At 39.1% G+C, this 26946-nt stretch overlaps 1 protein-coding gene across 4 annotated transcripts; it reads right to left on the reverse strand.

Moving 5' to 3' along the window:
* Window positions 1-22506: 22506 nt before the first annotated feature.
* On the reverse strand, window positions 22507-25336 carry LOC130459430 (protein transport protein SEC16B homolog). 4 transcript variants are annotated; one of them, XR_008918820.1, is made up of 5 exons: window positions 25029-25336; window positions 24298-24425; window positions 24105-24213; window positions 23391-24028; window positions 22507-22630 (listed from the first exon to the last, which is right to left on the reverse strand). XR_008918820.1 is itself a non-coding variant. In XM_056826801.1 (4 exons), exons 2-4 carry the CDS (start codon window positions 24333-24335, stop codon window positions 23933-23935), a joined length of 243 nt encoding a protein of 80 aa, XP_056682779.1. In that variant the 5' UTR covers window positions 24336-24425; window positions 25029-25331; the 3' UTR covers window positions 23315-23932. The 4 variants fall into 4 exon arrangements, 1 of the variants encoding a protein (XP_056682779.1); XR_008918822.1 differs by lacking the exon at window positions 22507-22630 and having other exon boundaries at window positions 23315-23686; window positions 23851-24028; window positions 25029-25332; XR_008918821.1 differs by lacking the exon at window positions 22507-22630 and having other exon boundaries at window positions 23315-23686; window positions 25029-25325.
* Window positions 25337-26946: the final 1610 nt, after the last annotated feature.

Below are 26946 nucleotides of genomic sequence, written 5' to 3' on the forward strand. Positions count from 1 at the left end.
TGTCCGGCTGAAAAATAGTTCTATTTGACCTACGAGGGGCAACAACGTTTTGAGGAACTACTCCCACTGGCTCTTCTAAAGACCTTGGAGGTTCATCAAATTGAACTGCTTCTAAAGAGTTCTGAGTTCGTTGTTCGTCTCGAATCTCTTCGAGGTCTATTATTCTCCCACTTGTCAATTTGGAAATATGATTTCTTTCCAAAAAGACACCGTCACGAGCAACGAATACCTTGTTGTCTGACTTGTTGTAGAAATAATACCCCATAGTTTCTTTTGGATACCCAACGAAGAAACATTTGTCAGATTTAGGTTGCAGCTTGTCCGAAATTAATCGCTTGACATATGCTTCGCAACCCCAAATCTTCATAAAAGACAACTTTGGAAGTTTCCCAGTCCATAATTTGTATGGAGTCTTTTCAACAGCTTTTGACGGAGCACGATTCAGTGTGAGTGCTGCAGTTTGCAACGCATGTCCCCAGAACTTAAAGGAAGTTCGGCCTGACCCATCATTGACCTGACCATATCAAGTAAGGTCCTATTTCTCCGTTCTGACACTCCATTCCATTGAGGTGTCCCCGGAGCAGTCAATTCAGAAAGAATACCGCATTCTTTTAGATGGTCATCAAACTCGTGGCTAAGATATTCACCTCCTCGATCCGATCTTAGAGCTTTGATTTTCTTGCCATGTTGATTCTCTACTTCATTTTAAAATTCTCTAAATTTCTCAAACGATTCAGACTTGTGCTTCATTAAGTAAATATAGCCATATCTACTGAAGTCGTCCGTAAACGTTATGAAATAGCTGAACTCACCTCTAGCTTTCGTACTCATGGGCCCACATACGTCCGTATGTATTAGCCCTAGTAGTTCGCTTTCTCTTTCTCCCACCTTTGAGAAAGGTTGCTTTGTCATTTTGCCAAGTAAACAAGATTCGCATTGATCAATCTTCTCTAAGTCGAATGATTCTAGAATTCCTTTCCGTTGAAGTAATTCCATGCGCTTTATGTTTATATGGCCTAATCGACAATGCCACAGAAATGTGAGATCCGAATCACCAGTTTTATCCTTTTTGGTATTTATGTTATAAATGTGTTTGCTCGTATCTAGCACATAAAGACCGTTTTCTTGTTGTGCTGAACCATAAAACATTCCATTCAAAGAAAAAGAACAACTATTGTCTTTAAATTGAAAACTAAAACCTTTAGAATCCAAACTTGAAACGGAAATAATGTTTCTGGTGATACTAGGAACATAGTAACAGTTTTCTAGTTCCAAAACAAACGCACTAGGCAAAGAAATAAAATAAGATCCTACGGCTAATGCAGCAATCCGTGCTCCATTTCCCACGCGTAGATCCTTCTCGCCTTTATCAAGCCTTCTACTTCTCCTTAGTCCCTGTGAATTGGAACATAAGTGTGAGCCACAACCAGTATCTAATACCCAAGAAGTAGAATTAGCAAGATTACAATGTATAACATACATACCTGAAGGAGAAGCAACGTTTCCGTCCTTCTTCTCTTCCTTTAGTTTGGGGCAATCTCGCTTGTAATGACCAATTTCATTACAATTGAAGCATTGCGATGTAGAAGGAGAACGATCCTTCTTCATCTTCTTCTTGGATGGCGCCATTTGCCTTCCTGAAGTAGATGGAGATGCACCCTTGCTTTGGATGTTCCCCGGAACCTTTTTCTTGATTTTCTTACTCTTTACTTTTAGCGATGCTTGCTTATCACTTACAAAGTCCAATTCGTACTGATGAAGCAAGTAAATTAGTTCACTAAGAGTATTCTCCCTTTTCTTGGAGAAATAGAGTAGTTTGAATTTCTTATAACCAGGGTGAAGAGAATTCAAAAGTATTCCCGCAGCTGCAGAATCTGGGAATGGATCACCAAGTAACTCAAGCCGGTTGAGAAGCCCAACCATTTTCTTTGTATGAGTTCTGATTGGCGTCCGTTCTGTCATTTCAAGATCAATGACCCTTTCCCTTGCTTTTTGTCTTTCGACGTCAAAGCAACAACCCAGTGGAGCATTAAGCTTTAGATCCTCAAATGAATTTACCAATCCAAAAACATTTTGGTCGACATGTTGACCACCATGTTGGAATCTACCACGACATATATCCCTAAGATGCCTTAGGAGTGCCCATGGCTCGTATGCAACGAACCTTGCACTCCAATCATTGGGGATAGAGCCAAGAATAAGATCCATCACTAGCGACACGTGGCTTGCCCACGTATAGTGCTTTTCTGGAGTCATATCCTTTGAGTAATAGCTGGGGATGGGATGGCCAACTACATATTCAATGTTGTTCCACCTGAGGACTTGCCGAAGCTTCCTCTCCCAATCAAGAAAGTTAGATAGGTTCAATTTTACATCCAGAATTTCAGTTACTTTGAGTTTTGTTTTGATCGCGGCCATATTGATTACTACAATCGAAAAGAATTTTCAATAAATAACCATTCATACAATTCAATAACTTTGAAATAAAAGCAAAACATGCAATCATTAAAGCTATTAAAACATTTCATTCATGCAAAAAGCAAAAAACATGGTCCAAAATGAATAAAACGATTCCAAGACCCCAAAAGTCCTAAATCCTTAAGCAACTTTAGCATGTCTTAAGTAGTTTAAGATTTTAGGTAAGCAAAACCTATTGCTAGTAATCTCCAAATTACTCTTGGTTAATAAAATAATGCCATAATTTATCCCATTGCCACAACTTAATACCATTGTTGTTTGAGTTGTAACCACAATCAACGTGCTCCTTTAGGACGCCTTACCACCTAAGTCAACTAAAATAGCACCTCGCTTTAGCGTAAACCTACTATCTTAGATCCCTAGATTTTTGTAAGTGTTGATTTGGAAGGCAATTTTTAAACTCAATATTACTTGGACCTAGTTGTTTCTATGTTGGTTCGATTATTAAGTGAACTTAAAACTAAACGATTCATAGGAAACAATCTGTTCATGCAAATCATACATTCATACATTCACGCATCATATATATATATATATATATATATATATATATATATATATATATATATATATATATATAATTGCATAAATAAATGGTGATCTAGTATGGCCCAAAACATCTTGTCTTGAAGCATCCAATCTTCATCACCTCCTTGTTAGCTTGGCATCGTCTTGAATCTTCGTTCAAATGCTAACTTAAAGTTCTAAACTTAGAAATACTTGAAAATAATAAATTACATCAAAATTTCCATGGTACGCAGACCATATTTAAAACTTTACATTCAAAGATAGAACGGTACGCAGACCGTATTTAAGTATCCTAAATTGACCATACTAGTCACTTGGAGTACCTGCATTACATAAAATATACATTCTATGCATTCACCCATTTGTGTGCTAAAACGAATGGCCCATATTAATATGCAAGTATTTACGTGAATTAATTAAAATTCACGTTCACATAAACGCGTCCTAAAAGATTAATCAATTTCCAAATTATTAATCCTTAGACTTTCTTCTAATTAGAATTGAATTTAATTAAAATAATGCGACCTACGAAAATAATAAAAAATAATTATTTCATTTTAATTTCATTTAGTGGCTCCCACTCAAACCAATAATTATTCCGGATAATTAATTATGAAATATTAAATTAAAACTCGCGGCCCGGCCCAAGCAAATAAAATATTAAATTAAATATCCCGTTAGCCCAAATTAATGCAAATATACAAAGCCCAACGAATTAAACGGTTTTTTTTAAAAAAAGTCCAATTAAATATCCCGTTAGCCCCGTGCCTTGCGTGAGGCCCAAGAGCGCACGAGAAAGGCTCGCACACCCCCAGCCCCATCGCGCGCGCGCAACGCGTCCCCGCAGCCATGCTGCCCCTGCGCTGCGTGTTGTGCATCGTGTGTGTGCTGGACGTTGCAAGGCTTGCGCCTTGCTTCGTCATAGCCCCGCAAGCTCCCTTGCCTGCCCTTTCCTCGCCTAGCGCGCACGAGGCACGCAGCATAGCTGCTGCTGCCCGTGTCGCAAGGCTCGGCCTAAGCACAATGGCCTCGTATGGCTCGACGAGCCATACTTCCACCATGCTCATGTTCGTACCTTTAGTTCGTAATACGGACCAACTTAATTAAAATTAAATTTAATTCACGAACTTGCATTAATTTTATTTTTCAAAAAGTTACGATTTTTATTTTCGAAAAACAACGATATTTAACTATTCAATAAACTTTAACGACAATCCAATTTCGTAAAATTATTAAATCAAGGGCTAACAATTTTCAAACTTTTAAGAACGATCGAATCAACATTAACGTTTGAACTTTTAATTAATAAAATCCGAAGCTTTAAATCGTTCATAAACAATTAAATTTCAGATTTTTAATAATTTGGTTTAAGTGCGATTAAAATTAACGAAACCATTCAAAATTTTAATCCAATAATTTTTAAAATTAGCCACTGACCCATGAAATTATATCCCCTTTCCCAATTAACCGAATTATTAAACCAAAATTAATTAAAGTTCAATTAGGGTTTCAAATTTTACGAATTGGGGAAAGGCAAAATTAGGTTTTATACTTATCGGAAAAATCTGATATTTCTACCATAGATCAAGCACGTACCCAGAAACAATGTGTCAAAATTTCAAGCAATTCCGAGTAGTTTAGGTTGACCTTTTAATTGAATTACTGTCCGACACTTTAATTTTTAATGAAAAATTAACAAACGCGATTCTATTCTCATGAGTTGCGTTTTCCATCAGATTAGGGTTTTAAAAATCGAAAAAGCGATGATTTTTGATTTCGGACCTGATTATTACGCAATTCATCCAATAATTCGTAAAAATTCCGAAAAATCAACAAAAATTCCAAATTTTTCGACAGATGCAAAAACAATAATAATCATGCTAATTCATTCTTTGAATACATAAGGCTCATGATACCACTGTAGGGGAATACAATTAAACATAATAACATGTGCGAAACAATCCCCAAAGCCAGGAAACATGTATAAAGCACAGATTAAGCAAACTTACATTCGAAGCTTGTTTTCCACAATAATCTGTCAACGAACACGAACAAAGAACTCCACTTGTCGTTCCTCTACTTGGTTCACCGACACGACCAGATCCGTCTTGATTATCGTAGCTTAGACAATTGATCAAGATACTTTGCTTTTGGGAAGAACTCACTTTGGAGGCACAGAGAGAATTAGGGTTCTCTGTGTCTCTAGGGTTTGAGTAATATGAATTGTGCTAAGTTGGAAATTAGGTTGTAAGGTTATTTACATAACCTTACTAACCGACCAAGCCAAGAGGCAAGGCCGGCTAGCAAGCCTTGCACGCCAAGTCACACGGACCGCACGCCCGCGCCCAGCACCACACTGCAGGCCGAAGCCCACAGCGCGCGCGCCGAGCAGCTGGGCCGTGGGCCTTGCTCGCTCGTCGCTGCTGCGTGCTGTTGCGTGCTCGCGCCCTATGGGCTGGCCTTGCTCGCCTTTGCTCGCGAGCTTGCTGGCTCGTTGGGCCTTGTACGCTTACGTGCTTTGCTCGACGGGCCGGCAACTCCGATGCCCTTCGTATTCGCGATTTAATATATTTCCGATATATTATTTATCGTTTCGTATACGACGAATCACCATCGTACGATACGATTTATTCGTGTCCCCCAGCTTACGAATATTCGCGATACGATATACGATTTCGACAAAGGTCGTATCGTATAATACGTTTCCAACTAATTCCCGAAAAGCTATTAAATGAATTTCCGATTCATTTAATCCGGTGATCTATTACGTGTCATTGGTGTGACCTTGTAGGTTCAGTCAAGAGTAAGTTGTGAGTTCAATATCCATTAGAACTCAATGATCGGAAGCATTGCTCCAGCTAGCTGTTCCGATCACTTGATCTCACTGAATTAATTGTTCGCAATTAATCTGAACCTTGGTATTAGACTTAATGCACCTTGGGTGAAGGACATATTTCTTTCATTTCAGGGGTCATGTCTCTTGCATATTAGCTTGGAATGGGGTTGAAAAGTGCATACTCAATGCCATTGAGCTTTTTTCCTTCACTACCAACATTATGTTGGTGTTTTCGTTCTATCAAACCATTTTGTTGGGGAGTACCAACACAAGAAGTTTAAAAAATAATCCCATTTTCATCAAAATAATCCAACATACATTTGAATTCCGTACCATTATCACTCCTAACAAATTTGACATTAGTTTCAAATTCAAGTTCAATCATTGCAAAGAATGAACGAAAAAATTTATAAACTTCTGTTTTTAAATTTAACAAATACACCCAAACTTCTCTAGAAAAATCATCTGCAAATGTCAAAAAATAACGTGCACCACTTGTAGAGAGAATAGAATTGTGCCCCCATAGATCACAATGTATTAATTCAAACAATCTACTAGCCTTGCTATCACTAACAGGAAAACTGTCACGATGTTTTTTAGCTTGAGGACGAATTCCACATGTTTTATTTAATTTCTTCGTAACATTACTAGGAAAATTCTTAATTGCAGGAACAAACTTGAGAACACGATCAGACAGATGTCCCAAACGACTATGCCAGAGCTCAAATGTAGATACTGCAGAAACGATCACCACACACACTGTGGGGATCCCCCGAAAATAGTAGAGTCCATCTTTCCGTTCACCGGCCCCAAGCAGGCTCCCTGAACGTTGGTCCTGTATAACACAAATTGAGTATGTGAATTAAAAAAAACAATTAGAATCATCAATTAATTACTACACCAATATTTAATTTTAATGTAGTTTAGGAACATATAAAACATTTTCAAGAGTTGACTCCCGAGAGAGGACTACACAACCCTCTTTAGTAGCAATAGCTTGATTTAATTTCCTTCAGGTAAACCAAGTGGGGAAACAATGATGATAGTTTGTATATTTATCAAACGAGAAGCATCACTCGTGACGTGACGGGACGCACCCGTGTAATTAATCCAAGGAAATTATGAGCAATCACCTTTAATCTTATCCAAATGAGACCTTTTAAGAGAATTTAAAATAGCTTGAATTTCAGCAGGAGTATACTCCACAATAGCTATTGGCACGCTACATGCTGCTGCACCAGAACTGGACTTCTCTCCGCTGCAACACTTCCAGAAATGGTGTTTGCCGGAGCTAGGACGCCGCGTCCGCTGGATGCTGTCACAAAAGCAGAAACAGGCCTAGCTTTCCCTCCCTTAGTACGACGAGCACACTTACTTCGTACCACTCCGGATACCCATGAAGATTGAAGCACGTACTAGTGTCATGACCATCACTCTTGTAATGAGTACAAGTCATTTGCGACTTGTCAGGCCTGTCAGCTCGAGGCTTGGAACGATGAGCCTGTATATCGAAGATCGATTGCGGTTGCACTTGTGCCTTTGCTGCAATACCCTTTGATTGGTCCTCTTGTTCAAATGCAAGATATGCCTCATCCAATGTTGGCATAGGGACCCTTGAAAGCAGACTAGTACGCACCGTAGCATAAAGGTCATCATCAACCCCGATCAAGAACAGATGCAGAATCTCCTCGTCGCGGCCCTCTTGCACCTTCCCGGCCATATTACAAGAACAATTCTCGTATTCACAAGCATACAATGGCCTGAATTGAACTAAATCATCGTACAGACTCGTAAGGGTAGTGTAGTAGTCCTCCATGGACATTCCCTTACATTGTTGCACGCCACAATTTCGCCACGAAGATGTTATAGTCGTGGCCTATTAGCAATACCATATTTCTTGGCTAAGTAATCCCACAATTTCTATTATTATCATGAAATGGAATAGAAGAAGGAATATTTGGCTCCATACTGCTCAACATCCATGAGAAAAGCATAGAGTTAACTGTCACCCAATCAAGTTGCTTCTTCTTCTCCGTAGATTGTGTGATTGTTCCATCAATATACAGATGTTTTCGGCGCGATTAACGAGAGTCGCATAACCCTAGCCCACGCCATGTAGTTATCCCCCCCCCGTAACAATACATGAGTTATAATAATCCGCGGTTGATCTCCATAACTTAAGTAACACGGAGACGAGGGATCAATTTTACCGTCGCTATCCATGATAAGTTGAGAGGAAGCTACAAAGATGAATGTCAAAAAAAAATCTGAGGCAAACGGCGAGTAAAAAAAATTGATGAAGAAAATATATGTTGAGATGATAGGGTTTGCTAGGCTGCTAGCTTCGGTACCATAACAAGTTTGTTAGGGTTACGAATTTCCTTGAGTATGTATTTCACATGAATTCGGATTATATACTAGAGCAGCTACGGGCTCTTAGACGTAATATAATAAATACAAGATTAGCCTTTGTAAGCCCAAACACACACATTACATAATATAAGCCCTAATAGGTTCCCCCTACCATTTCCCAACTCTCAAAGTGTCTAGCCCTCTCAGTGTGATGTACTGGTGGATAAGATGACAGCCAAAATCAAAGTGTGGAGCACTAGGAATCTGTCTTATACTTCTAGAATGCAACTGATTAACTCAGTTCTTCTTAGCTTGAATATTACTTGTTTCAGATCTATATACTTCCTAAGAGTGTCTTACAAGATATTGCTAAAGTCTGAAATGCTTTTTTATGGAGTAGCCAGGCCTGTAGCTCTAAGCCAAGCAACATAGCCTAGGAGAAAGTGTGCTGTTCTAAGCAGACAAAAGGATTGGGGTTTAGGGATGTGAATATGTGGAACATTGATAGTATGGGTAAATATGTGTGGGCTATTAATGCTAAGCAAGATAATGTCTGGATTAGGTGGATTAGTTCAGTATATATCAACGATGGGGATTGGTAGGAGTATCAACCCAATGGTTCTGCAAGTTGGTACTTGTGAGGGGGTCGAAAAAGCACGGGGCTAATGCATGACCTCGTCCCTCGTGGGCGTGACGTCGTTAAATCAAGTGTAATTGGATTTTCTGTGAGTTTACACCCAATCGACTAGTAATATAGGAGTCGCCATTCAGTTTTTAACGACAATGAGAAAAACTGACAAAACCCGGTTATCGTGACATAAAGGGAGTGCAATTATGTTCGACCACGACGGCCATAGGTTCCCTTGTGATCCCTGGTGTGGGGATCGCTCAACGTACACCCGCAGGGCAGAGATTGATAGTTCGGGGGACTGTAGCTACCGAGAGGAGTGCTCATCGATAATACTCCAGAGGCAGGTTATCCTTACTAGCTCAGCATAAATAATTGAAGGGACATGCGTTAAACTATTAAACTATTCTGAATTGATTTTAGCAATATGCAACACATAATACTAAATCGATCGTGATTATCTTATTTAGATTGATTTCAGGTACCTAGCATGATATTCAATTGTCCAAGGTATTATCTTATTAGGCGTGATAGATCAATCAAATTAATAGTTTGACAATTTTATAAAAGGGTGATGAAAGCGATTAAATCATATGAGGGACACATTACAACGCACCCTTGAGAGGTGCGTTGTGGTTCTCAGAAAACTAACCACTTGGCTTTGCTATTTCTCCTTTTATTTAACGAATCTCGGGTTTCCAAGCAATGTTCCAGTATTTAGGCTTAATTCATCAAGCTACAAGGGGCAGGATGCGTTATGTTCGACTTTTGGGTCGATTGCGACAGAACGTTAGATCAATTTCGCAGCGTGAGGCTTAGGCTTAAGGCTAGAGTCAATACTCAGATTATCGAATTGTGTGTTTTTTTCACGTCGGTTTTAGGCTGTATTTATAGGAAAGAGGTGTGTGGAAAGATAGATTTTAAGATACGAATCCAAAAAGAATCCGGAGATAAAACGGCCCCAGGCATTTTCAGCGCCCAAGGCTGGGCGCCGAAGATTTCGGCGCCCAGATCCAGGCGTTGAAAATGGGATATGGGCCGAGTTCTTTGTCAGATTTGGACTCTTAGAACACTGAGCTTTTGGGATTTATCCGAGTCTTTTAGTGCGTATTAACTTATGACGGAATGCGTCTGGGCCCGTTACGAACCCTAGGTTCGTTAGGAATTTAATTAATACGTAACTCTTATTTTCGAATTATACCAGGAATGCAAATTCTATCTCTTTTAGGATTTATGTTGGAGTGAAACACCTAATTCTGACAGGTTTCTATCTTTTATGATTTTGCCACTTTTAACAACCACCTTTTACGGCAATTACTATTCTTAGCAGGTTTGTATAAATAGCAGCTTTGGCTGAATGAAAGAGTGATTGAGATTCGTTATTTTATAGGAGATGCGTTGCCAAGTGGAGATTTATGTTCTCATCATCGAACCTACCCTTTCGGGATTGGGGACAAAAGTAGGTGTCTACAGTTAGCCCCCACTTTGACTGAGTCTCGAGATGAGACGATGGTCAAAGTACTAGACGGAGTGCGTCATACAAGCCATGGTGTATGTGACCTATTTTGCGAGGGTCTTACGAGCCCCCGAAAGATAACATTTGACTTAAGGGTCATCACTTGAAGTGTTAACACATTCCTCATGCGTCATTGGAATTTGATAACTGACAGTATAGAAACTCCCTCACTTTGTCATTTGAAGTATCTAAAGATGTTTTCGAAATCAAAGCTATAAAGTGTAACTAGGCCTGGCCAAGCCCAATCACGAGGTAAAATGTTTTAAAGATTCTCATTTTCAGGGTTAGCTAAACGAGAAAACCCCCTTGTTTTTATAGGACGTAAAACGAAGGAAAATCCAGCACATCGCTCTTTTTTAGAAAAACGGAAAACCAATCCTTTAATTTTTGGAAAAGGGAAACCAGGAAAAAGTTATCGCTGCAGCGACTAAGGACATGTGCGGTTAGTGGCGCAGACCCCGCCCGCTGAAGGTGGGCGAGCCTGTCCGCTGAGGGTGGACGCCCCGTCCGATAGAAGTGGACGAATCTGTTTTGATGTTTTGAAAATAAGGACCTACGCGGTTTGTGACGTAGACCCCGCCCGCTGAAGGTGGGCGAGCCTGTCCGCTGAGGGTGGACGCCCCGTCCGATAGAAGTGGACGAATCTGTTTTGATGTTTTGAAAAGAGGGACCTACGCGGTTTGTGACGTAGACCCCGCCGGCTGAAGATGGCGAGCCTGTTTTTGTGTTTTTGAAGATTTTATTTTCTTTTCATTTTCGAAAACTGAGGATCTGCGCGGTTAGTGACGCAGACCACGCCGGCTGAAGATGGCGAGCCTGTTTTTATTTTGAAGATTTTATTTTCTTTTCATTTTTCCTAATATATATTTTTTTTAATAAAAGGCTTTTAAGATTACAACCTGTTGGTGGGTCGCAATATTTTCCAATTGGTTGTGTCCTATAAGTGGGTCCACACTGTGTATGTCTCTCGTTAATAAACAACGAGATTTTTGCAATACCGTTGTTTTTCCGCGGGAAAGGAATATTAAGACAACGGATAATCTCACAAAAGAAAACTCACGCATGCCCCGACAGCGAATATTCGTTGTCTGGGGGAAGCACTTACAGCGCCCAGCACTGGGCGCGAGAATTTCTAACGCCCAGAGATGGGCGTTGAAAATGCAAGGGGAGGCTGGTCTTTAAAAGACGCGACCCGTCTCCTTCTTCCCTCATTCTTTCGCCATTTTCGTTCGAACTTCCTTCTCAACTTACTCATTTTTCACTCGTTTCCTTCATTTTTCTTCACGAATTCTACTCCAAATCACTTCCTAATCCTCCCAATGTAAGTAATTTTCAGTAATGTTAAGCTTTTGTCAAATTTGAGTATTTTTTGTTGAGTGTTCTTGAACTTGAAATTGATTTGGGGGTTTTTGATTTCGTGCCCCCTTCTTTCAATTAGATAGTTGAAAATTTTCTATATGACATGTTAATTAGTTTGTGCATGTCGATTTTCGCAAGTATGTTGGTTTTTGTTGAATTTGTACATATTTATACTAGCCCCCAAGTGCACCTACGATTCTAGTGTTTTCTTGCAATGTAGGTGTTCTTGGTATACTACTTGCGTTCTTCATAATTCATGAGTGACAAACTATGAAAGAATTTTGATTTTGTTGGAGTTAATTTTTTTTAGGGGGGTATTTGCTCAATTTGAACTTAGTACCATGTTTTTAGGGAACAAAATTATATGACTCCATTTTATGAGCGGAATGCACTCTTTTAGAGATGGTAAGTGCCATCTTGTTAAAGGTATAATGCCTTATTCTTTTGTCGTTGACCAGCATGTCTTGCGAGTCATCACCGTCTTCTGGCGACCACGCGGAGCGCGGTATGACACGTCAGTCCATCGACGCAGGACCCCTGTGGGTGGGTCCTGTGTATTACGACGGTCGGGACTTACATTACGACCTGGAGCACCACGTGACTACCCGTCTTCAAGCGAGGAGGGATACTTCAGTCCGCGGTTACGGTGCGACGATGAGCGAGACCATTTTTGGCTACCTGAGTCTGGACGCCCAGGTTTTGGTGAGGGAGAGTTCGCTGTTCCCGGTAGTGGAGACTTTCTGGGAGATACTGCGACTCAACATCTCCCTATCTTTCTTGCGGTCATTTATGAGGTGGTGGTGGGACACTACCAATACCTTCCATTTTCCTTTGGGATACGCATTTTGTAATGTCCTTGATCGTGTTTGGTATCGTGCTCGTAAGTGCGAGCGATCTTTGTAGTGGTGTGCTACTCTTAACAAAGCCGTGAGGTGCGACTTTCAGTAAAGAAATTGACAATTTTCGAGTCGAATGGATACGGCAGGGCCCTATAGAAGTCAGGGCTCATTTTCGGCGCCCAGGCCTGGGCGTTAGAAATAATTCACGCCCAAGTGGGGCGTTGAAAATATTGTTTGGGCTGGTCTTTTGACGACACAGTTGGCCTCTTGTTCATTCGTTTATTTCACTTGGAAATTCTACGTATTCTCTTCCCTTTTGTTTTTCTTTATTTTTGGAACGTAGAATTTTATTAGATATCACAATGAGTTGAGTGATCGTGATGATTTATCGAGAAGTCGTAGCCGATTGGTGGACTACGGTGTTTGTCGCTTTGGGGCGATTATTTAAAGGAACTGTCACTCTTAAGGCGTACAGTTATTGCAATAGTTGGGCGAGTCTATATGGCCCGAGGAACATACCTTGAGGCGTAAGACTTTGATCGCGTATATATTTTTTTATTTTGCTACGGTCGTTTCGTAGCTTGGAGCCCCCAAGTATGCATGTTGGGATGCTTCCTTTTGGCATATGATTTTTGTAGGTTCTTTCGAGAAAGATGCCTTGGGGTCCCGCTCGTGTAGGTGCGAGCTATCCCTTCCGTGGTAGGTAATATTTTGCTACCTTTAATCCTTAATGTAGAAGTCGTGTGGCTTGCATTTTGAATTTGGGCGATAAGTAGTCTTTTCCTCATACTCTTGGTCGTGCCCGCATTAGTGCAATATGCCTTACTCTTTTTTTTTAGACTTGTACCATGGGATGGTTGAACTTATGGTGCGACGTAGGCTTGTGTGGCCTAACAGCGTGTCTTAGAACATTCCTCCAGGTGTTGGGATATCATTATTATTTTTTGCATTGGAGTACTTCATCACGCCTCGTTCAGGTGCTCGAACAAGTGTAGCACCTTCTGCGTGGGTGTGCACGGCTTATTACTTCGTTCGATGCGAGGATTCATAGATGTTTCTTTCTTTTTCTTATCCTTGATTTTTCTTTCGCTTTTTCTTTGGAACGACGTAGACTGTGTAACGGGCGCTTGTAGGGCGAGCGTTATGTGCAGCAGTTTGATCGGAGTTTTGGTGACTCGCGATTTTCAGTTACCCTTGTTAGTGGGGTGACTTTATATATTCTAAGTAGCGCTTAGAATTTGGGAGGGGTTGTAGCCATTCTAAGGTTCATTTTACACGATCAAACCTTAGGATTGTGCCCCTATGACATGTGTATAGCATTAGCGTCGAGAATTTGCGATAAAATCGTCATTTCGAGCATTTTTAGAGTGTTTTTCTCAAGCCCCCAATTGTAGCTACGGGATTGTCTTGGTTCTATAATGCTTGGCATACGTTTTTATGCATTCATGGTGACATGGATCATGAATAGTTTGAACCAGACTCGTTTAGTGCGAGGTACGTTCGAGTAGTGATTTGCTACTTCTCTTGTAAATGTCGTATTGTGCGACATTGCCATGGTCAAGGTAGTCACATGTTGAAGTGTGCCTTAACCAAAAGCTAGGTGCCTTTCTTTACCCATAATCATATTTAGAAATCTTTTTGACTCACTTGCAACATCGAGATAAACGCATACTTAGCTTAAACCAACGGCACTTTATTATGTTCGAAGAAGTCTTTGAAAATTATTTGAAATCCGAGTCCTACTGTGTACAATCCGAGGTGTCCTAAGTAAGTTGACTTATAGAAGGGTTCGTACAGGATTACATGAGTGAATCAAAATGCTGTTACGATTTTCGGAATGTTGTTTAAGGATTTGCTGGAAGCCAGGGTGCAGGCGTCAAGATATTACTTGTGCCCGTGTGGCACATGCTTTAGGCTTTTAGGGCCATCTTTTCCAGAATTGCGGGAATATAGACCGCTTTCAAATTGACTTAGATTTACTTGGTGTATGTCTGCACAAAAGGTCAAGGTATACTTAGTTCTTTCCCTAGCTCTTTCATTTCAATTTTTAGCCCCCAGTTGCTATTATGTCTTCTCATTAATGATGCTTTCAGATTTTGATTTTAGATACCCGTGTCATATGTCTGAGTAGGGTGAGCCTTGGTTAAGTGCCAAGTCCTATTGACAATGTCTGATTTTTTCAAAGGAGATTCGCAAGCATTTGAATTACCATGAACGGGTGCCCTGAGTTCGAAGGAACGATGGGGCGATGCCGTAGAACAATCCTCTTTATTGCAAGCTTACTGCCTTTACTACTTGTTGGCGATTATGACTGTGTCTAGTGGTGAAAGAAGGTCTTTAAGTGAGTTACTTTGCTTTAGGGAGGGTCAAGTCGAGTACTTTAGAGGTCATGGATGCTCGCGCTAGCCCCCATTCAATTGAGGCAAAGCGATCTTTTGAGTATTGGCTAAGTGCCTAGGAGTGTGAGTGCTCCTTCTGGCAAGGGTACGTGCCCTTATTATTTTTCGATGTGTGCTCATTTTCGCATCTTGATGACTTGGATTCTTCCTTTGACTTAAATTTTTCTTTCGATTTGGATTGCAAGTAATTAAATTTCAATAAGGGACTCTATTTTTTATTCTTGTTATTCTATAGGCTTTAACATTTTTGCAAATTGGTTGGACCGAATCATGGATTGCCTACGTATCCGCCTTAAATAGATTTAATTTGGAATCAGGTCTTCCGTAGTTCTTAGCCAGAAAATGGTTTCTTAGAATGCCGATTTTAAACAAGTACGTTCGAGTGGAATCGTAATGTTTGAAATAGGGTGAGATAAGTGTACGAAAATTTTAGAGCGTGCGTATTTTGCGTATTTTATATGATCTTCTACCCCCCAAGTGTTCGTTATTCTTCCGCATGTATATAGGAAAATATACAAACACTTTTAGGAATTGGGAGTTGAAAAGTGATAAGCAAGAACGGCGCCCAGGGCTGGGCGTTATTATTTTTGGCGCCCAGGCCTGGGCGTTGAAAACGTATTCTGGGCTGCCTTTTTGCGCTGCTCCTTTTCGTTTTGTGCCAAATATTTGCGAATCTTTTTTGTGCGTTAAATGCTTCTTTTTCTTTTTAGACGAACTTTAAAGGCGCTTTGCAGAGTTTTTTTTTATTATTTTTTTTACGTTAAGCGTAGAATGTACTTTTCATTTGTCTTTTTTTTATTCGTGACTCAAGACGGCTTGAAAGATGGGTTGAATGAGATAGGATAATTTGTATAGGTATTAGTCAAGCATGAGGACTGGAAAGGGTAGAAGATCGTAGAACTTTATGTAGTTTTTGTGGTATGATTTGGATTGGTTGACTCAATTCTTTTCCTTCGTTTACTTGGGTAAATTACGCACTTTGGGAAGTACTGGCTAAATATTTCATGGCTCGCTCTTTTCGCTCTCCCTTTTCTCTTTCTCTTTTTTCATTTTTTGCTTGGGATTTCTCCCCCTTTTTATTTGGGCTAAAAGGTAGATGGTTGTGGTCTTTGAGTCACGAGGCGAGACTGAGTGAGCCTCGTTTGGTAGGCCTATAGTGGACCTTTAATTTCAGTAGGCCTAGGGTGGACCTTTAAATTGTCTTACTTTGCAAGCGTATTTAGTCGTTTCTTAAAATGTGCAAATAGCGTAGATTCAAAATGTTGTTTTTACTTTATTGAAATTTAACGAAAGAATTACATCGAAAATAATTTTTTTGCTTCTTTTCAGATTCCAGTTTCCGGGATTTAATTGGAAGTTGTGATTTAGACTCGAACTTTCATTAATTTTTCTGATTATAACCCGTGTATGAATACAAGGAGGTGGCCTAGACTCAAAATAATGACGTGGCGTAAGCCTATAATACTTGACCAAGCGACTCTCAGATTTAGGCTAATTGGACCATAACTTTCGTTGGTTGACACTTTAGATTTTAACCCTTGGGTGTTCATTTGTCATGTGCCATTTTGCTTAATGTTGGCAAGGTAGTTAGTTGGGGAGATCGAATTTTCATTTTTGCAAGACTAGAATCATTAGTGCGGCTTCCCTCTTAGTGTGTATTGCTTTACCCCAATGGTAGCCTTATGGCATGCTGATTTGGGTATTTTCATGGTTCGTCATGTTGCATTCATGGAAAATCTTTTAGTCCGTACTTAGGAGTACTTCAAGGAGCGAGTGGCTCAAGAGGACTATGATAGTCGTGACCCAATGTGATCATAAGCCTTGAGGCCATTAATTTTTTTGCCAATGGTATTGACACCTTGGGCTCACTTTGGGGGTTGTGCGACTATGGAGGAATGATTTTCAGAATGTGACTGTTTTCGTTTTGCAAATACTTGAATTACATAATATATTCTTTTTATTGGTGAGAGAGAGTATTGAGGCCGTAGATTCTTAGCAAGGGATGACAATTACATATGGGTGCTTATTGATTTCTTTTAAATGTTAGGAAGGGAGACTCAATATGGTTTAACCTTTTAACTTGCAGAACGACACCAAGCATTAGGACCGATTCTATGTATAAGACAACTAAGACTTACGATTTAGATTGTACTTTGGCATAGCCTAGTCTAGACTCGGATTTATTTATTTTTTATTCGAACATTATTTTTCCTTGAAAATTTTATTTGAACATCATTTTTTGAATACTTTGCCCATGTGACATTCAAGGTCATTTAATCAGCGTGCTCGGTTTAGTGCCGAACATAGTCGTCATAGGAGGCCTAATGACGACATAAGGAGTTGTTTATTTTATAAGTCGTTATTAGAACCGAGTGCCTTTTTTCATACGTCCTTGCAACAGATTTGTCGCTCATTATTCTTTTTTTTATGCGAGGGCACCAAAGCTGCTGTGCTTGACCAATAGGCCAGGCAGCAACTTCGGCGCCCAGGCTGGGCGTGGAAAATGATTAGCGCCCAGCCAGGGGCGCTGAAAATGCATCCCTGACTGGTACTCGTATTCTGTTCGCGTATCCTTTTTTCGTATATACGACTTGATTTTGCGTGTTTGCCTAATAACGTCCTTTACGCGTTGTGCGGCGTTGTGGGATCCGTTACAGGCTGTCCTGGGCGTCGCTTATTTTTGTGGCGATCGCCCGGGGCTGCGGAACACGTATTTTGGTAAAACTCTTTGGCCAATTGGTGTTTATGAATGTTTGGGCAATTTTTAGGGTCGTTGGTTTTCTAGTATTATTTGTCACACACAATCACATAATTCGCTACACACAACTAACATTACAACATGAAGCAAAATAATATGTCACGTAGTTTAAGATAGGCTTCTATGGGTAATATTTGCGCCGGCTTGGTACCTCTTCTATCGTCGATCCAACACATGCCCAGGTCGGGTAAGTGCATTCACAAGCGAATTTCGTCCCAAGAGGCCAATCACGATGTAAGCCAAGGGGGCATGCACCAATGAGAGGGACCTAGTGGGCGAGCGATTGGGTTTGGGATAGGTGTACTACTAGCGAAAGTGCCGAGTGGACAACATTCGAAGCGTATGCACCCCCCGGGTGGCGATGGGTATCCTTATTCCCAACTCCCGAGATGAAACATGCCAAGGGAGCCAAGATTCGTTATGCGGTTCTGTCCGTTCACATTAATATGCTGATTTTCAGGTCGTCCCAACTTGATAGGGAAATAAACGCGGGGTAGGATCGTTTCACCCTTCGGCTATTTTGATTACCTACGAGCACGAGTATTTCATTAACATCCCCAGTGGAGTCGCCACTGTGAGGGGGTCGAAAAAGCACGGGGCTAATGCATGACCTCGTCCCTCGTGGGCGTGAAGTCGTCAGATCAAGTGTAATTGGATTTCCTATGAGTTTACACTCAATCGACTAGTAATATAGGAGTCGTCATTCAGTTTTTAACGACAATGAGAAAAACTGACAAAACCCGGTTATCGTGACATAAAGGGAGTGCAATTATGTTCGACCACGACGGTCATAGGTTCCCTTGTGATCCCTGGTGTGGGGATCGCTCAACGTACACCCGCAGGGCAGAGATTGATAGTTCGGGGGACTGTAGCTACCGAGAGGAGTGCTCATCGATAATACTCCAGAGGCAGGTTATTCTTACTAGCTCAGCATAAATAATTGAAGGGACATGCGTTAAACTATTAAACTATTATGAATTCATTTTAGCAATATGCAACACATAATACTAAATCGATCGTGATTATCTTATTTAGATTGATTTAAGGTACCTAGCATGATAATTCAATTGTCCAAGGTATTATCTTATTAGGCGTGATAGATCAATCAAATTAATTGTTTGACAATTTTAAAAAAGGGTGATGAAAGAGATTAAATCATATGAGGGACACATTACAACGCACCCTTGAGAGGTGTGTTGTGGTTCTCAGAAAACTAACCACTTGGCTTTGCTATTTCTCCTTTTATTTAACGAATCTCGGGTTTCCAAGAAATGTTCCAGTATTTAGGCTTAATTCATCAAGCTACAAGGGGCAGGATGCGTTCTGTTCGACTTTTGGGTCGATTGCGACAGAACGCTAGATCAATTTCGCAGCGTGAGGCTTAGGCTTAAGGCTAGAGTCAATACTCATATTATCGAATTGTGTGTTTTTTTCACGTCGATTTTAGGCTGTATTTATAGGAAAAAGGTGTGTGGAAAGATAGATTTTAAGATACGAATCCAAAAAGAATCCGGAGATAAAACGGCCCTAGGCACTTTCAACGCCCAGGGCTGGGCGCCGAAGATTTCGGCGCCCAGATCCAGGCGTTGAAAATGGGATCTGGGCCGAGTTCTTTGTCAGATTTGGAATCTTAGAACACGGAGCGTTTGAGATTTATCCGAGTCTTTTAGTGCGTATTAACTTATGACGGAATGCGTCTGGGCCCGTTACGAACTCTAGGTTCGTTAGGAATTTAATTAATACGTAACTCTTATTTTCGAATTATACCAGGAATGCAAATTCTATCTCTTTTAGGATTTATGTTGGAGTGCAACACCTAATTCTGACAGGTTTCTATCTTTTATGATTTTGCCACTTTTAACAACCACCTTTTACGGCAGTTGCTATTCTTAGCAGGTTTCTATAAATAGCAGCTTTGGCTGAATGAAAGAGTGATTGAGATTCGTTATTTTATAGGAGATGCGTTGCTAAGTGGAGATTTATGTTCTCATCATCGAACCTTCCCTTTCGAGAATGGGGACAAAAGTAGGTGTCTACAGTACTGGAGGAGGATTTGTGCAACAAGGGGTCAGTTAAAACTAGTGTTCACTCAGCATGAATTAATCAGCATGGTTCACTATTCTGTAAAGCATGTATATACCAAGCTTGTTTAAGAAAAACCAACTGTGCAGTGAGACAAAGTGGTGTGGAATAGACTCAATGTTCCAAAGCATAGATTTATATGCCGGCTAGTGGTTCGTGCTAGACTACATACAACAACTAAGTTGGCAAGAATAGGGGTGAGTGCCTCTCCTGATTGTTTGTTGTGCAGTCAAGCTGAGGAAGATCATGAGCATCTATTTTTTAGTTGTCAGTATAGTAGCATGTGCCTTAGAGAGCTTGTCAGGTGGTGAGGAATTCAGATTGCTAATCCAGCTTTGTAGAATGTCATTAGGACCATTAAACGCAAAAGATATTCCAAGTTCAAAACTCAAGTCTGCTATGCAGGGGTTGCAGGCTTGCAGCCCTGGTTTATCTAGTTTGGAGAAGCATGGACAATAGTTTCTGGAATAAATCAGTGCCTACAGTTCAGTATGTTATGACTAGCTTGAAACAAATCGTGAGGGATAGAATCAAGGTTGTTATGTCTAAGAAGATTAGTATGAAGGATAGTGTATGGTTTTTAGCTTTATATGCCTACCTTGTTTGCTGCTGGTTGTTGTTTGTTTTGCTGACTGTTGTTGGCAGTTGTTGGTGGTAGTTGTTGCCTTCTCGGTTGAGTTGGTTAGGTTGTAACTCTTTGTTGGTTAATATTATATATTACTTGCTTACCAAAAGAACATAGTTTTTCCAGTCTACTAACTCGGGCTGATTGACCCGTGTGGGATTCCGACCTGAAATGACACATCATCTTACTTTTTTAATAAAAATTAATAATAATACGCATTTTTGTTTATTTGTAGAAGTTATTTGTGGCATGGCTAGGGGGATAGTGATAAACCTGGTTATGTACAATAGGATAGAGCATGTTGTCCTAAAGGAAACGGGGGGCTTGGTCTGAGGAATCTGATGCTTTGGAATAAGGCTGCTGTGGGTAATTATATCTGGAAAATTGCTGAGAAGAAAGACAATATTTGGGTCAAGTGGATCATATCCATTCGGTATACATCAAGTCAACTACTTGGTGGAGATATTCTCCACCCACAGCCGCGAGCTGGGTTTGGAAGTATATGTGTAGAGTCAAGGAAGAGTTGATGCAACACATGATGCACACTTGGAATGCAGGGACTACGTACTCCATTAAACATATGAATAAGCATCTAAGTGGTCCTGCACATAAACATCGATGGGCAACAACAATTTGGAACAAAAGCTCAATCCCGAAGCACAGGTTTATTGAATGGCTTTATAGTCCAAGGGAGGCTTCAGACAAAAGATAGATTACAGAAAATGAGGTTTTATAGTGATAGTAACTGCCTTATCTATGATGCTCCCACTGAGAATCACGATCACCTATTTTTCTAATGCATTTTTAGCAAAAATTGCATCCAACAGACTTTAAAATGGGTTGGACTTTATGTACGCAACAAGAATCTTCAGCAACTTGTCAAATGGGTCAGTAGAGGGTACAAAGGTTCAAAAACAAAACGAAGTGCAATATATTCAGTCATATATAGCAGCTACTGTTTATGAAATATGACAATCCAGAAATTCTGCTCTTTGGGAACAAAAGGTTCCAAGGATTCAAACTGTGGTGAAGAATGTCCAACAACTGGTTAAGGCTAGAGTTAGAGGTGTCATTAGCTGCAAAGTTAGACAAAAGGATAGAAAATAGATAAAAAGTCTATAATTCTCTCTTTTGTATAGATTGTCGGTTATATTTGGGCTTGTTAGCCTTGTCTGGTTTCCTTGTAAGGGTAAGGGGGTCCTTCCTAGAAGGTTTGCCCTTCCCTTATACTCCCTCCGTCCCAAAATTATCTTCTTGCTTTCCTAAACGAGCGTCCCAAAATTATCTTCCTGTTTCTAATTTTGGCTACTAAGGTCCCCACTTTCTCATGTACTATATTAATTAAAATTGAATTGAAAACCCTACCCATATACTATATTCCACTTTTCACTACTACAAAAATAAACAAAGAGACCCTTCCAAAAGGGCCTAAGAGACCCTCTAAGAGGGGGTCTCTATCTCACAGGTCTCTTTATCGATAAAGAGACCCCCTCATATGAGGGGGTCTCTTTGTAAAAAAAAAAAGACCTCTTAAGTAAGAAAGAGGGTCTCTTATGTAAGGCATGGAAAAATTAATTCAGAAAGGGAAAAGATCCCATACCTAAGATATGAGGTCTCTTTGTTTGTTTCACAGAGACCCACTAGGTAAGATAACAGGTCTCTTTGTTCGTTTTATGGAGACCCACTAGGTAAGATAACAGGTCTCTTTGCAATATTTTTATTTAAAAAAAAAAAAAAACAATACCCTGCATCTCTGTCTGCGCACTAACCACTATTATTACGCTCCAATAATGAACTACACACAAAAATGACAAAATATTTTTATTAACAAACAATTAAATAAATAAATATTTCACCAAAATCTTCTACAACTTGTGTCACAATAAAAACCTTCTACAAAAACAAATAATTCATGACAGAACATATCTTTAGCCATTAGCCACTCTATAATGGAGAATTGAAATATGCGCACTTGGTTCAACTTTCACTACAATCAACGATTCAAGTTAGTCATCAAACTCAATTAAGGGTTCCTTGGGTACATTCAGCTTAAGTTTATGTGTGTTGGCATCCTTCCTCCTCAAGCAACTTCATATAATTGTCATATCTGCATTCCATATTCATCAAGTTTTCCTCTAATGCTTCACAAACTTTAATGGAATCATCTCAATGTTCATATAGCCAATAAGCCTGCCACACTTTGCAAAACCGGCAAACTTGTGGCACCTACCTGTAAAATCAACCATTATAAAAATAAAATAAAAAAAACTAAGTTCAAAACTATGTTGCAAAGAATTCATAGAAATGCAAAAACCCAATTTTCACACAATCAGGAAATGTGATGACTAACAAACTAAAGCAAAAATAAATCAATATTTTGCTAAGAGATCTCATATTGATTTGTTTATTATCAACAAGGTACTAATGTTACTTAATTTGGTTAATTACAAAAATTATAGAGGATCATTTCCTGACTCAAGACATAGGAAACGTGATCTTCATGACAGTTTCAGTTCATCAAAGGTTCAAAACCCCACCATCAGCACAAAACAGGATTGCATCTAAACATACATTGAAAGAGACTAAAATCTCGAAATATTTCCTCTGCCATTGATCTACTGTAAGGGCATATTTTTCATTAGTGTAAAGTTTTAAGATCTTCTTCACCTGATTCATATCCATAAGTACAGATTCAGATGCTCATGTAACACCAACTAAAAGAAAGCTTTCACTCAGCTCTATAAATCAAGTATTGGAAATTTAGAGAAATCCTGAAAGTATAGAATAGAACTATAAGCCTGTTTGTAAACTTTATCTTTGAAACATAAAAAATTCGATTGAATAACGCATTTAGCCAAAGTGGAAAAGTAGCAACTTCTTTATCATACTCGTTATATACTATGTAGCAGTCAACTGTTAATCCAGATTCTAAAAAGAACATTGCAAAATGCATACATAAATACAAACAGAAAACAAAATCTTAGACTTACTGTATTTTTGTTTTTGCTTGCTTGTGTTAGCCTTTTTCTTCTTATTATTCTTCCTTTTCACCCAACATACATTCAAACAATTTTTAACCTGAAGCAACGACACAAATGCAATTGCAAGTATATGTGGTTCAGAAATAATCTGTCTCTTGTACTTGCTTACTAAATTCATGTCTGAGAAGAACATCGGATTGTCCCTAGAAAACTTGCACCGCAGCGCTCCCAATACCATTACTTATTTGGTCAGCATCTTCTTTCTTTTCACTTGATTGCTCTGAGACTCATCAGCAGCCCGATCACTTGTTCATGAAACGAGGAAACACAAAATAAGACTTGGAGGAGCCAAAATAAAAACAAATGCCTATTCTGAAAGAGTTTTGGAACTAAAACACCAAAATAGAGGTCGAGATAGCTATTTAATTGAAAACTCAAACAAATCAAGAGGTAAGTAGATCAAAATCACCTACGGCAGATTATTCGTGAGTCACAACAGTCTTGGGAAACACATTTAACCAGTACTATCAACAATGCGATGAACTGTACTATCAAAAAAGTTGAGCAATGCGATGAACTGTACTATCAAAAAAGTTGAGCAATTTAACCACTATCTTTCCTGGAGCCAAGTTAGCTGCATATCCACTCTGAAAACATACAAAAATGTTTAAAAACATTATACAGCACGCTGGACTTCTTAACTAGAGAAACATGAGGGAAAACCTGTTGGTGTGTCCTAATCCTCTCTTCGAGAGATGATAATAACTGTTTCAATGTATCTTCTTCCGGTGATCGTCCAATTTTGAGAGATTTGTAAACAGCTTGACAGTATCTGAATTATGCCATCATGTTAAAGCAAAGCAAAAAGATAAAAGAAAATTCAATTAAAAAAAAAAAAAGAGGCTCCAGTACATACTTCAATGAATCCGAAATCCTTCCAACCTCGGCCAACATGTGCGCATATACAAGTTTGTATGACTGGAGTTGAAGCAGAGAAAACTGAGAGTTCCCAAGAAACTTTGCATATTCAAAAAGCTATGTTCTCTGCAGTAACAACCAAAACAAGACGGTATCTTATTGATCATCTCTACTACTAATTATTTTACTCCAGAGACATAGATTTACGATACAAGCATAGAATACACAACTGCCTACAATATCAACAGTAGAAGACTACTATAACCAAAATGATTCACATAAATGATTCAAGCTGGGTACAAATCCATCATTTGTAGAACCAATAGCAATACGGAATTGGTAGACTTCAAATAAAACAAAAAAACTAACAAAATTAAGCATGACTAATCACATTATAACAATAGTTCTGGCATTCACACAGTACTAATTTCGCTGAAGAAATAGACAAACTAACCTAATTCACTCGTATTCTGACTAGTTCCTCAATTACCTTTAAAAACATTTAAACCATTCTGCTAATTTCGCTCAAATCCTCTTCAAGGTCGATCCCTCAAAACCCTAATCTCACAACACATAACCGTACAATTAAAAAAAAAACCCTAAATTCCGTGAAATCCATAACAAACAAGAAAAAAACGCAACACAATTGCAGCAAAATAACCATGAAGTTCAAACAAAATCGAAAAAAAAACATCAGAAAATCAGAGATTCAAGCTAAAATTTACAGACCTGTAAAATAGCTAGAGCGATGAACTCTTCGAGGTTGAAAATTAGCATATGCCATAATTTCTTCTGGTTTAGATCTGAGAATATTTTGAAGCGTTGAACCTTGGATTCTCCAACATCGCGGAGATTTTCTACACTTTGGTCTCTCAGATCGAGAGGTGTGGTATGGAGGAAGAGAGATGGAAAAGACCTTATTTATTGCCATTTAATTTGTGGGGAGATTTGAAGAAGGAAGAGCAAAAGACCCGGTAAACAAATAAGGGGTCTCTTCCTTTTCTCCTTCTTTTTAAATCCGTGGCTCCGCATGGAGAGACCCGTTGCTTTAAATAACGGGTCTTTTAGTTCTCCCTTTTTATTTTCGGTGGAGAGAATGTGGGCCCTATGGTAAATTAGAGACCCGTTAAATCAAATAACGGGTCTCTTGCTATTCTTAATTTAGTTTAGGTTGTCTTATTTCATTCATTAGAGACCCGTTATCTCAAATATTGGGTCTTTTATATTAAAGAGACCCGTTATCTCAACCAATGGGTCTTTTCTTTAGGGTCTCTTTGCCCATTTTTGTAGTAGTGTTTCCCATGTATTATATTCTCTTTCACATGTACTTTATTCCACTTTTCCATACAACTCAATCATCATTTGTACTTTATTCCACTTTTTCATGTACTATATTATACTTCTCTTAAAATCCGTATTTTTGGTCAAACAGGAAGATAATTATGGGTCGGAGGGAGTAAAGGTTAATAGGTTGTATTAAATCTTTTTGCGAGTAATACAATTTTTACTTATCAAACAAAAAAAAAATACGCGTTTTGAAACTAGCTAATGTTACTAAACTTTCTATGAGTTGTATCTCTTTTCTTTTCCGTCAATGACCATAAATTATTCCAAGTGTTCTGGGTAACAAGGTAAATAAATGTGCAAAACAAGTTTTAAATACATAACTATAGGCAAGTTGCAAGAGAATGTATCCAAGATGCAAAAAAATTCAAAATCCTATATACAAGTACACCGTATTATTGTTATCTTTTTAAAAAATGGTTTGAGAATCACCAAACCGTGTAAGATTTAGTCAATCATATCATTCCATTAATTTATACTTCTACTCCATAATGCTCATAATGTTAGTAACAAACTCGATCTCATGGACATGCTATATCCTTGGAACAGACATGTTGCCAATGTCGGATTGCGTAGTCCCCGCTTGACTAAACTCTCAGTTACCAGACCTGAAAACGCAACAATTTTTTTATTTTTTTTTAAATTCCCCTAAATTAGGATCTGACCATACTCGAATCCAGACTAATCAGTGTCCAATAGACCTTGTAGTAGGCCTTGGATTCATGTCATTAACCGGTTGCGCACTTGCAGATAAATAGATAATCACTAGTACTTGAACGTGAATGCCTAATTAGTATTGTACAAACTTTTCTATAAGGCGGTCTTACACAAAAGACCACATTGGTATCATATAAGTTAAGCAATGGAATCAATTAGTTAAACACTTGAACTAATTAGTTAAGTACTGAAACCAATTAGTTAAGCAAAAGAATTAATTAGTTAACCAATTGAATCAATTAATTAAGTAATGTAACCAATTAGTTAAGAAATTGAACCAATTAGTTAAGCAACAAAAGTGGTCTTTCCGGTAAGGCGGTCTTACACAAAAGTTACCGTTAATATTGTAGGGGTCAATTTGTCACTTTCACGAATAAACAAAGTTAAATTTCTTGAGTTGCAGGCTATGATAACTCTATTAAACTATAGGAATTTCGGGTGCGTGAAAAAAAAAAAATAACGATTAAAGAGCTGTGATACTAGCATATACCACTACGTGCAAGACAATACGTAAGATTATAGGAGATCTCCTTCCAAGGCCAAAATGTAGGACATCCTCTTAAACATCAATATATAATCGATCAGT

The sequence above is a fragment of the Spinacia oleracea genome, chromosome 4 (assembly GCF_020520425.1).
Source record: "Spinacia oleracea cultivar Varoflay chromosome 4, BTI_SOV_V1, whole genome shotgun sequence".
NCBI lineage: Eukaryota > Viridiplantae > Streptophyta > Magnoliopsida > Caryophyllales > Amaranthaceae > Spinacia > Spinacia oleracea.